Source organism: Aulostomus chinensis, chromosome 10 (assembly GCF_037954235.1).
Source record: "Aulostomus chinensis isolate RoL2024-O1b breed Wild chromosome 10, RoL_Achi_v1.0, whole genome shotgun sequence".
Lineage (NCBI taxonomy): Eukaryota > Metazoa > Chordata > Actinopteri > Syngnathiformes > Aulostomidae > Aulostomus > Aulostomus chinensis.
Genome location: NC_141329.1, coordinates 28,779,029 through 28,790,538, shown reverse-complemented (window position 1 = coordinate 28,790,538; position 11,510 = coordinate 28,779,029). Strand labels below are relative to the sequence as shown.

At 48.0% G+C, this 11,510-nt stretch overlaps 2 protein-coding genes across 2 annotated transcripts in view; both read left to right on the top strand.

Annotated features, from left to right (window-relative positions):
* The first annotated feature begins 45 nt into the window (after positions 1-45).
* cldn15lb (claudin 15-like b) lies at positions 46-3,099 on the top strand. The gene is made up of 6 exons (XM_086216945.1): positions 46-185; positions 446-676; positions 1,223-1,387; positions 1,552-1,633; positions 1,716-1,829; positions 2,259-3,099. Exons 2-6 carry the CDS (start codon positions 460-462, stop codon positions 2,353-2,355), a joined length of 675 nt encoding a protein of 224 aa, XP_086073071.1. The 5' UTR covers positions 46-185; positions 446-459; the 3' UTR covers positions 2,356-3,099.
* Positions 3,100-8,952: 5,853 nt separating this feature from the next.
* Positions 8,953-11,510, top strand: part of exoc3l2b (exocyst complex component 3-like 2b) — a 26,702-nt gene continuing 24,144 nt past the window's right edge. The window contains exon 1 of the mRNA XM_086216936.1: positions 8,953-9,192. The gene's annotated coding sequence lies outside the window, so the exon portion shown is untranslated. The remainder of the gene's footprint in view (positions 9,193-11,510) is intronic.

Here is an 11,510-nt window from a genome sequence, read left to right as displayed (position 1 = left end):
ATGTGTGTTCAGTGGTGGGTCGGCCCTCGCCGCGGTTCACTGACCTGCAGCGCCGAGTGAGCTCAGACCAGAAGACCAGCGTCACATCTCTGAACCAAACCTGCAACGACAGCTGGACGGAAAAGCAACAGAACTTCCTCCAGATCCAGATCCAGATCCAGATCCAGATCCAGATCCAGCTGACGGTAAGAACGTCAAGGACACCTGGTCATCGAGGGGATGTGAACTTTCATCTGCAAGAAAAAACCCACTTTTCTAAGGTTTTATGTCACTTAAAACAGGATGTTTGAATTTGAAACAATGCAGGGGCAGGTGGGCGGAGCCACGTCAGATGAAATATGGTGATTTTCTTCATCGAGGCAACCTGAAAAACATGTAGGATCACCATCTTTGGTGGCCCCGCCCAGCTGATTTGCATATTTGAATGAGACGTCTGGTGTTGCAGGTGTGCAGAGCAGGATGGCAGTGGGCCTTCAGGTTGTGGGTCTGGTTCTGGGCTTGGTCTCCTGGTGTCTGCAGTCCAGCTGCACCTCGTCGCAGGAGTGGAAGGTCCGGAGTCAGATAGAGACAATCAGCAGCAGCCAGCTGCAGTTTGAAGGCCTGTGGATGAGCTGCGCCGCCACCTCGCTGGGCTCGCTGCAGTGCAGCCGCTTCAAGACGGTCCTGGGTCTGCCGGGTGAGGACATAACATCTCACGTAGAACCGGAACTTTGGATTCACTTCACTAATCACTTCTTTCAAATGTGGCTCATCAAGTGCCCTGTAGTTGTTACGTTGCATGTGTTTGTCGTGTCGGGCCGTCACAGCCACGTCACACGTGTGCGGGGCCTCAGCAGGCATCCAACCGCTCTGCTTCATGCGCCAGTTCAAGAAAGTCTTGAGGGAATTTCTTTCAAATTTGGCCTAAATGTCTTTTTGGATTTGAGAAGACCTGAAAATACATCTGTGGTTGTGCAGGTTTACTGGTCACTGTGACCTGCACAACCACAAAAAATATCAAGAACTCCAATAAAGTTTATCAGCGGCTGTTACCATATGAATCTGATCTCCCCGTGAGCCGTTTGGTTTGGGACAACAGGAGGAGATCAGTAGCCCTGAGCAGGTGGTCCAGATTTGTGGTGGGTCTGAACCTGAGCTCTGGAACCCTCCAGGCTGTAGGGGTTCAGAAGTGCACACAAACGCTTGACTTGTGTTGACGTGGCTTGGCGGTCGTGTGGTCCAGCCCACCTGCAGGCCTGCCGGGCCCTGATGATCCTGTCTCTGCTGGTCAGCCTGGCCGCCATCATCGTCTCTGTCCTGGGACTCAAGTGCACCAAGATCGGAGGAACCTCGGAGCAGGTCAAAGACCAGATCGCCCTGAGCGGCGGGGTCCTGTTCCTCTTGTCTGGTACGTGGCGTGGGAGATGTTTACCACATTTATCAAATCACGCCTCAGAGTGGGTTGGGTGGTTTTCGGTGACTCTTGCCAAGCCGCTCTGTCTGTACTGATCATGTATAGAAGAGTCGGTGCGTCTCACAGATGAAGCTGAGACGTCCATGTTTGTCCTGCAGGTGTCTTCACTCTCGCGGCCGTGTCCTTGTACGCTGCCAGAGTCATCCAAGACTTCTACGACCCGCTTTACGGAGGTATCAGGTCGGTCCAGCACGATGACGATGATGATATGGAGGATGAAGATGGTGGGGGTGTTGCTGACCCTGGTCTTCCCCTGCTGCAGGTTTGAGCTGGGTACTGGTCTGTACCTGGGCTGGGGGGCATCATGTCTGGCCATTCTGGGAGGCTCACTGCTCTGCTGCTCCTACAGGAGGAGCTCCTCCACCCCCCCGCCACGGTAAACCATCCTGCCCCTCCACAATGCTTCACGTGACGCGCCGCAGACCTGAAAGCATTTTGTTATGATTGCTTGAGTGTCACATGACAGCATCAAATGACATGTCTCACTGACACGGTTGAACTCACCTGGTCTGACGACATTTGGAGGGTCTGAAGGAATGGTCCATTATTTATTCCCTTCCGATGCTGTCAGGGAGCTCACGGGAGAAGGCCAGCTGGCCCCTGGAGGGCTTTGGGGTTTAATCATGGGGGGTTGATGTCTACGTCGACCGAGGCTCAAATCATACAGCAAACGGCAGCTGAGCCCTCCGGCTGCCACCTGTGGACCGCAATTCATATTTGGATGTTTGTTTGTTTTAAGTGAGTTGCTACTCCACACCTGACAGGTGTACTAGTACTGAGTTCCTACATCTCCCCCCCCCCACAGCCATGTTTCATACAACTACTCCACCAACAGCCGAGGACAGAACATCTACCGAGTGGCGCCGGCGTCTGACACCAGCAGCTCCAAAGCCTACGTCTGAACAGTGCGACCCAAGGATCCGGAGCTGAGCGACCCAGGGCCGAGCATCCACGACCGTCTTTGGCGAGGGCGTCCTTGCAACATTTGACATCTTCAACGTTGTTGTAAATTTGCCAAAAAAGGACATCCTCCATTACCTCTCAGATATTATCGACACCTGTAACTCTTGGAAGTGAGAAAATCAGAACAAGTTCCCAAATAGCTCTGAAAAAAGAAGCGAGAAAGTGTTCGTTGGTAGGTAGCAGACACAAAAGTGGACCACTGATGTGAAATTGCGTATTTAGGATTTACTAACCTCAGCTAAGGTTCCTGAAGTCAGAGAGAGATTTGAGGATTTGCAATCTCCTCCTGTCTCAAGTTGAAAGATGGCACGTTGCTGTCATACAGCCCCCTCTAGTGGTGTGTATGACCCACACTCTTCAATTTATACCTGAATCTTTTCCATTATTAATGTAGTAATTACTTGAAGAATTAAATTGTAAATAGAATGTTTCCTGAATCAATGTGTGCTTCATAGAGTTGGCCAGCAGAGGTCACAGTCACAGTTTGTGACGTGTGTGTGTGTGTGTGTGTGTGTGTGTGTGTGTGTGTGTGTGTGTGTGTGTGACAAATTAAAGCTATTTTTGATTTTGTTGACATAAACTACTTTCACCAAGGCTCGGTGCAGTGCTGCCTCCCGATGAAAGGCCTGTGAGGGCTCTCATTTATTTCATTGTAAGACCGTAGAATAAAATTAGAGTCACGAGCTGTGAGTTTCTGTTGAGCTGGGTGAAGTAACCCAGAGGTCTCCTAGTGCCTTTCTTCGACTCCACTTTTCGAGAGTGTTTCTGACTTCTTTGTGGCAAAAAAAAAAACCAGAAAGGAAACTGGACTACCGACAAGAGTCCCGATCCTGAGATTGTTTGTATTGCACTTGAAACTCCAGATGAGCTGATATTCCAGTAGCTAGTTGGGTGTGTTGTCATCTCTCAGCCTCCTCCAGTACGCGTTTCACTGTTGGACCAACAGGACAAGGGTCCATACTGGTTCAGCAGCTTTATACTGGTCTGAGCTGGAGGACCAGATGGGCTGAACTGCCACGCTATGGGGGTGCTACTGTTCTGGTGGACAGCTAAGCTAACGGTTGCTAACGAACAACAACAACAGTTCAAGTTAGTAACTTTAGCCTTTGACAGTTGTTAGTGTGCAATATCATCACCATGGTGATGAGATCGACCACATGACTCGTCTGTCTTATTCCTGCTATTCCACCTCTGACCACGAGTGGTTAGTTGAGTCAACCTGGTGACTTGGAGACTGGATCAGTGCAGCTGGAGGGAGGGAGACACCTGCTGGTCGGGAGGTGGAGGTGTTGAAAGCTGCACCTTTAAATATACAGGAGCTTCCCAAATGATTTTTGGAACAAAAGAAAGTTAAAGAAAGTACACGGCAATTACAACAAAAAGCCTTACGAGGTGCAGGCAGTTTGATCAGAAGCAGCTCATCGAAGCGCAAGCAGAGGCAGTCTGAGTGTGATGGCGGGTTCAATAAATCATGCTCTCAGGTGGCTATTCCACACTCCTGAATCAAGATAGAAAAGTAACGCCATTGTGATGCAGCCAGAAAGACTTGGAAGTGGAGATGAGCTGCCGCTAAAGTATCCTGAGGCCTGGTGAAGGCTGAGCTGCAGGTACAGCAACATTCTTGGCCTCTAATGACTCGATTGGTGCCAGACTAAGGTGTTTTCATTTGGTCGTGTCCTGGAGCATTGGTAGATTTGTAGACATGTTCATCTGAAAATTTGGTGCTTACGTGCCAAGCATTTCAGCCAGGAGTTTCAGTCTTCAGCAGTTCAGGGAGGCGTCCTACATTCATATGCTGGGGCTCAGCTGACAGCTGAAGGTTGAAACAAAAATATTCTTGAAGGAGCTGAGACCAACCCTGAAAGATGAAAGTGTTACAAACTTCTTTGTGAAGTGACACCACAGGAATTTAATGGTGAACTAAGAGACAACTCCCTATCAGAACCCGACAGCAGGTTCAGTTGTGGCTGAAGTTGTTCAACAGGAGGCAGAGGTTTGCCAGGAGACCGCCTTCAGGCTTGGCGAAGGCAACGTTTGACCACGCAGCTGGAGATTCAGGGGAGAACTGTAGCCATGATGCAGAAGGGGTGCTGCTTGGGTTCTGGTTTTGTGTACTGGGGCTCTTTTTCCAGATTTGGCCCGGACTGGCAGAGCTCCCTGAGCCAGCACAGTGCCTCGCCTCCTCGGTGTTCATCCTGACCTGACAGCCAGATAATCAAGACGGGAAAAGATGTCGGATGGATTGTGTCTTACAGCCCGACTGCCACCTGGCTGTGGTGGTGCAGCACCTCAGAGGCCCAGAGCAGTGCCTGCTGGTCAACTGTCTGAACCAGAACAAGTTCTCCTACAAACGACCCCCCGGTGTACGGATCCAAGTTTACCCAAAAGCTTCACTGACGAACGTAAGATGGCTGCTTGTGACTTACATGGAGCTCAACGGCGCAGATGTCTTTAGAAAAGGAGGACTTATTTGCAGAACCACGAAAGGCCACTATTCCTCTTTTATCAGTGGTAGAGTCGCAGTATGAGAACTTCAAGACTGCAGATTTAAGATATCTGTACTTCTGCAGAAGTAATGAATAGTTTTATTTTGCATCTTCTTATGTTGATCAGAATATTTTGAGTTCGGTTGCTAACGTTGATGAGAACTAACATCTGCTCATGTCTACAAAGAACAGGAGCGCATGTGGGATGGAACTTCTGGACTTTTGGATGAGACACGTGAGAACCAGAATACTTTCACCGTGGTTCATGTTATTCCTGAGAATGGATGAGAACTGGACTGAGAACAGGTGCAGGCCGCCTTCATTGTTGTCTGGCTGAAGTGTGTCTCTCTGTCTCTCCACCAGTTCGTTGTTCCTAGGAGAACCGCTTCAGCAGCTGCCAGTCGGGGAATCCCAGGTTCTTCTACAACAGCAGCAGTCTCAGTTGCGAGCGCTTCAACGACGGATGTGGATCCAGCAAGAACACGTTCACCAGCAGCCAAGGATGTGAAGCTCTCTGCAGTCCAACGTGTGAGAAACGGGGCAAATATTTTCTTGATAATAATTCGCTGTGTTTTCCAAGACAAGAGTGAGGTGAGAGGATTGCTGACATCTTAGCTTTCAAACCAAAATGGTGGCCGCGACGTGCAACCGAAAATATATGATAGACGACGTGCTGACAGGGAACTTCTCCCCTCATCCCAGAGGGAGACACCGCCTCTGGTGTAGAGGGCCGGGCCAGTCGGGTTCAGGAGTTCCTGCCACCTCCTGAATATCTCTTCCGCTGAGGTCAGTGGGGTTCCATCCTCGCTGTGCACAGCTTGGACGGTTCCAGTTGGAGGGTTCACTGAAAAGCTTTGATGCTGCTGAGGTTCTTTGGTACCGAGTGAACCGGGCAATCCGAGACTCGCATGGAGGTCAAATAACCAAACAGTACCTTTAAATTACCCGATGATTTCCAGACTGACCTTTGAAGAGATATGAACAGCACGTGAATTCAGTTGTAGTCGTTCATATGTCGAGAAATCAGTGACATTTTGAAAAGGGGTGTGTCTTATTGGCGTTGTCTAGTGATAATATCCAGCTGATTTGGAGCCGTAGGGAGGAGTGTTTAAAGGTGACGCGTGTTCTCTCCATCATGTATGTGTGTACAGGTGTCTCTCTGTAATTTTCGCACCATGACTGGTGTTTTTCACATGATGTTCTCTCTTCAGCAGCGGTGGTTGGCGCTTCTACAGAGAAGACAGGTAATCACGTTTCACCGTCTTCATCATTCATCGCTGTCAGAAATGGTGTGAGGTCCATGCTTGTTCTCAGAGGGAAGGCAACCGTGGCAACAACAAACTGATCAGTTCCTCCATCTTCCTCCTCCAGATGTTCTCCCCTTCATCGTCATTGCTGTCTTCTTCTCACTGCTGTTTGTGGTTGATGTTGTCATCATCATCAGTGTCATTAAATTCTACAGAAAGTCTCTATCGCCATCGTTCTACAGGTGAACATCAGCGTTTATTGAGATACAGAACCTCTGGGTAACCCCCGATGTGTGTGGTTCCCTGTGGCTGGATATACTAGCAGGTTCTAGTTCTACATCAGATCCACCAGTAAACACCAGACCGGTGGATGGTGGAGGTTCTAGTTCTACATCAGATCCACCAGTAAACACCAGACCGGTGGATGGTGGAGGTTCAGGTCTACATCAGATCCACCAGTAAACACCAGACCGGTGGATGGTGGAGGTTCAGTTCTACATCAGATCCACCAGTAAACACCAGACTGGTGGATGGTGGAGGTTCAGGTCTACATCAGATCCACCAGTAAACACCAGACCGGTGGATGTTGGAGGTTCAGTTCTACATCAGATCCACCAGTAAACACCAGACCGGTGGATGTCGGAGGTTCAGGTCTACATCAGATCCACCAGTAAACACCAGACCGGTGGATGGTGGAGGTTCAGTTCTACATCAGATCCACCAGTAAACACCAGACCGGTGGATGGTGGAGGTTCAGTTCTACATCAGATCCACCAGTAAACACCAGACTGGTGGATGGTGGAGGTTCAGGTCTACATCAGATCCACCAGTAAACACCAGACCGGTGGATGTTGGAGGTTCAGTTCTACATCAGATCCACCAGTAAACACCAGACCGGTGGATGTCGGAGGTTCAGGTCTACATCAGATCCACCAGTAAACACCAGACCGGTGGATGGTGGAGGTTCAGTTCTACATCAGATCCACCAGTAAACACCAGACTGGTGGATGTCGGAGTGGTGGCGTCTAAAAAACCTGGGTTGCTAACAAGAGTCTCAGTGGTGGTGACCTTGAAGTCATATGACCCTGGTACAGTTCTTCATAGGCTAATGTTAGCTTAGCACTGCTAACTGTAGCATCCAGGCTTCCAGCATCATCAGAGGGTTCATTAGTGAAGTTGATCTTGATGAACTGAACCTGGAAGATCATCAACTTTTGTTCACCAGAGCTGATTTACTGGTTCAATCACCACAATCACATGGAGCGATCCTATTGGCTGCTGGGGGAGGAGCCAGGAGATGACCACTTCCTGTTGGTGGAGGAACCAGGAGATGACCACTTCCTGTTGGTGGAGGAGCCAGGAGATGACCACTTTCTGTTAGTGGAGGAGCCAGGAGGTGACCACTACCTGCTGGACTACAAAAATAGCTCAGTCCTGACATGATAATTTTGTTTTGGACTACAAAAGTACCTCATCCCTGCATCTCTCCATATTGGCATGGAAAGAGTTAACGTCCTGCCAGTGACCTGAAACGAATCGGTTATGTAATCATGTTTTTATTGACGGTGATTTGTGTTGATCGTCTTTGTTGATCAGTCGAAAACTTCAAGCCATTTTGGTTCATTTAAACTGAAATAATGCAGAACAAATCTTTTGCTTCAACTGATCTCACAGACTGAGCAGTGTTGTCACCATGGTAACTGCAACAGTCATCAATTATCCCAAAACCTCAAACTATCCACATGTGAACATTCTGTCTCGCCAGTGGCGGTGGCGGGTCTGATGGTCGACTTGTTGAACCGGTGAAATTCTAGGAACTGTGGGAGCGCCAGCAGCAGACGATCACTTCTGAAAACAGCCTGAGCTCATCGAAGCAGAAGCAGTTGCTCCACAGCGCGGTGGGTGAAGAAGCCGCCGCCACCTCCGCCGCCGCTCCTCGGCCACCATGTAATATCAGTAAAAACTTTATCAGACCGAAAAAAGAAAAAACTGAAACTGAACAAAGTTCATCATTGTGTCAGAAATGATCCATCATCTGAAATCCTGTCTGTTCCACCTGTCATCGCTGCTCACCTGGTACAAGTGAAGAATCCAGGTTTGTTTTTCTGTGGAGACGAAGTTTCAAGATAGGAACAAGACCAGCTGATTGTGTTCCAGGACGTTCTATGTCCTGTGTTCTCTGTCGTGAACACAGAACATTTTCCGAGGTTTGATTTGTGTATTAAAGTTAAGAATGTTTCTCCAAGAGCAGCGAACCTTTCAACATCAAAACAACTCCTGCACCTTTCACAGATCAGCACCGACGCCCTTTGGTAACCATGGCAACAGCCTCCCATTTATGGTTAACATTATGCGGCTACTAGATGCAAGCTGTTTTAACAATGATTCATTTTTGATTTATGACTTTGAGATAGAAACAAATCGAGCTGTGGTGACGTGTTGTGTCTCCCGAGCACATGTGAATAAAAAGGTGGGAACAACGAGAAACTTTGGTCTATAAAACGGATGCTTCTTGTCCGCGTGGCGGCCCAGGACGCCGCGGCTCTCAAAAGCTTTTTTAGGGTCAGACGACATTTGTTAGGACAACGAGCCTGGTGACCATGACACTAGGGGGTGCTGTGTGTCTGTGTGTGTGTGTGTGTGTCTGTGTGTGAGTGTGTGTGTGTGTGTGTGTGTGTGTGTGTGTGTGTGTGTGTGTAAGGGGTCAGCAGGGGAGGAAGAGGAAAAGATGACCATTTCCTTTTGCAGTTAGAAAATAAAACAAACAGGAAACGAGCAGCAGAATTCTCTGAGAGCTCAACGAGGCGCCAGTGGAGACGGACAGAACCTCTGAGAGGAGAACCAGAACCAGAACAGCGGTCCTTCCAAAAAAAACAATAAAGCAGCTGATAACTTTGCTTTGGAGTACAAACACAGGGCTGATTCAGACCTACACACACGCGCGCGCGTGCACGTACACGCAGACATACATGCACACACACACAGATGTTCTGGTTGTGAGGAAAAACCCTGGATTCTTCTAACCTCCACTAAATCGACAAAGGTAGGAGCTGCGTCTGCTGTCACTGTTTTACCTACCACGTTTATCCTGCTGTCAATCATCCTGCTGTCAGTCATTCTGCTGTCAATCTTCAATCTGTAATTCATCCTACTGTCAATCATCAGGCTGTTGTCTCATTTTAACCCATATCGGACGTTCTTATGTGGATGAGACGGCTCTGCAGTGAATGAATGAAAAGTGAACGCAGTTGACGCTCTTCATCCCTGAACCCACTGTCCCAGGTCACATGACTCTGTTGTGGTTACAGGTGTCTATCAACAGGGCAGAAACAACACAAACCCTGTCAACGCAACTGCTGTTAGAGCACACGTGCCAAAGTCTAACATTACATGCTAACTAGCTGCTAGCCTCCATGCAGGCCTGCTGTGAGTGAGCGCAGCCCCGAATATCAAACGTATTTATTGACTAAAGCGTGTCACACTGATGGGAGCAGTGACAGGTGGATCCAGGGAGACGCCTCCCTGTCAGTCCATGCTAACCCTGCTAGCATCAGCAGCAAAGGTAGGAGCAAACTCAAGACATCGACAGCTCACTGACTCACAGGCAGACTGGCGTTTATGTGATTTTACACCTCTCAGCTCCTCCATCACCACATCTGAACAGCTTTTTGAATGTTGGTGAGGGCGGAGCTTTCTCAATCTACTGGATTTGAACCCAGATGTTTCCTGGATCATCTCTTTGAAATCTGCTTCTGGCTGGCAGATAAAACCTGCCGAATCCTTCGGGATCTCGTTTACGTGAGCAGAATCTTGCTGACACTGATGGAGACGCCTTCTGCTTGCAGCTGCTCCTCTGTTGTGCTTGGGTCTTTAGCTGTTATAAAACCATGGATCCATTTTTCCTGTTTGTCGCTGTGATAAAGGCTGTGATGTCATCGTCTCATCATGCAGGTAACGAAGTCATCATTGAACATTTCTGTTCTGCCGGTTTCCTCCAAGTGTCATTTGTGAAATTAATCATGTAAGTTGAAGAATTAGCTAAAAACTGGCACCATCAGTCCCTCTGATCTGTTTAGCGCCCCCTGGTGACTGATATCATGACAAACAGCAAGCAAATTGTGTGTGTGTGTGTGTGTGTGTGTGTGTGTGTGTGTGTGTGTGTGTCACTGCAACATTTTCATGGAAGTGATCGCCTGATGTCAGCAAACCAAATCTAGCATTAGCATTAGCAATGTAGCAGAGGTATTCTGGGCTACTTGGCCGACTTCCTGTGTTGACATGAATGAAAACGAAATGAATCCGAAGTTGGGTTCAAACCAACATGAAGCTTTGTTTTTATGGTTTAATTAGAGAGGAGTCGATACTAAAAGTTGAACAAACTTACATTTTCCAAATGATGCTATAATAGTACAACAACAATAGTACAAGAACGAATAGTACAACAACAGTAGTACAAGAACGAATAGTACAACAACAATAGTACAAGAATGAATAGTACAACAACAGTAGTACAAGAACGAATAGTACAACAACAATAGTACAATAACTAATAGTACAACAATTCTACACACTGACCCTTTAACTCTCTGACTACTGGAGGTATTTCAGGGTTTTAAATGAAGGTCAAAGGTCACATAAGAGACCTTTAAGCTCTTTAGGTGTTCATTTGGTTTTGATGTCAACATGGTGATGTACTCACTGGAGTAATATGTGTGTGTGTGTGTGTGTGTGTGTGTGTGTGTGTGTGTGTGTGTGTGTGTGTGTGTGTGTGTGTGTGTGTGTGTGGTTAAAGAAAGGACTATTGAGAAACAGCTGAGTGAACAGACTCATTGCCACTAAAGGAACGATGACATTTACTGAGGAAGGATTCTGCTGGTGAGGAGCGCAGGTCAGGGGTCAGCACTGAGAGCTGAGATACAACAACTTAGGTTTTGCGTTTCGTTTCTTCCTCCGTATGAGCTGAAGTGATGACACCATAGGACTTCTGCTCAGAAGTCTGACTTCTGTTTTTTCGTGGCTGAGCGACTTGATGGAACCACCACCTCCCGCCGGCCTCGACCTCCACAGCTGCTGACTCGCTCTCTCTGCAGATAAATCCAGTGTTTCACAACTTCAACGATCCTGAATGTAAAAGAACTTCTGACAGTGACAATTGACGTGAACACTCCAGACACAGATCTGTCACGTTTCTGGCACTGAAATGAAAACAGCAGCGTCACAGTGACCTTAACCTTTGACCTTCAACTATCAAAACCTTTTCAGCTGATCCTTGAATCCAAGAGGACGTCTGAATTCCCTGAGGATGTTCCTGACACACGTCAACAGTCGAAGTATGAATCAGGACCGGCCTGATCCTGGATC

Excerpts from the sequence above, each read along its gene's own strand:
- cldn15lb (XM_086216945.1), top strand. The coding sequence starts at position 460 with ATGGCAGTGGGCCTTCAGGTTGTGGGTCTGGTTCTGGGCTTGGTCTCC. Across the intron at positions 677-1,222 it reads GACGGTCCTGGGTCTGCCGG|CCCACCTGCAGGCCTGCCGG; the intron begins GTGAGGACATAA and ends CGTGTGGTCCAG. Across the intron at positions 1,634-1,715 it reads CCGCTTTACGGAGGTATCAG|GTTTGAGCTGGGTACTGGTC; the intron begins GTCGGTCCAGCA and ends CCCCTGCTGCAG.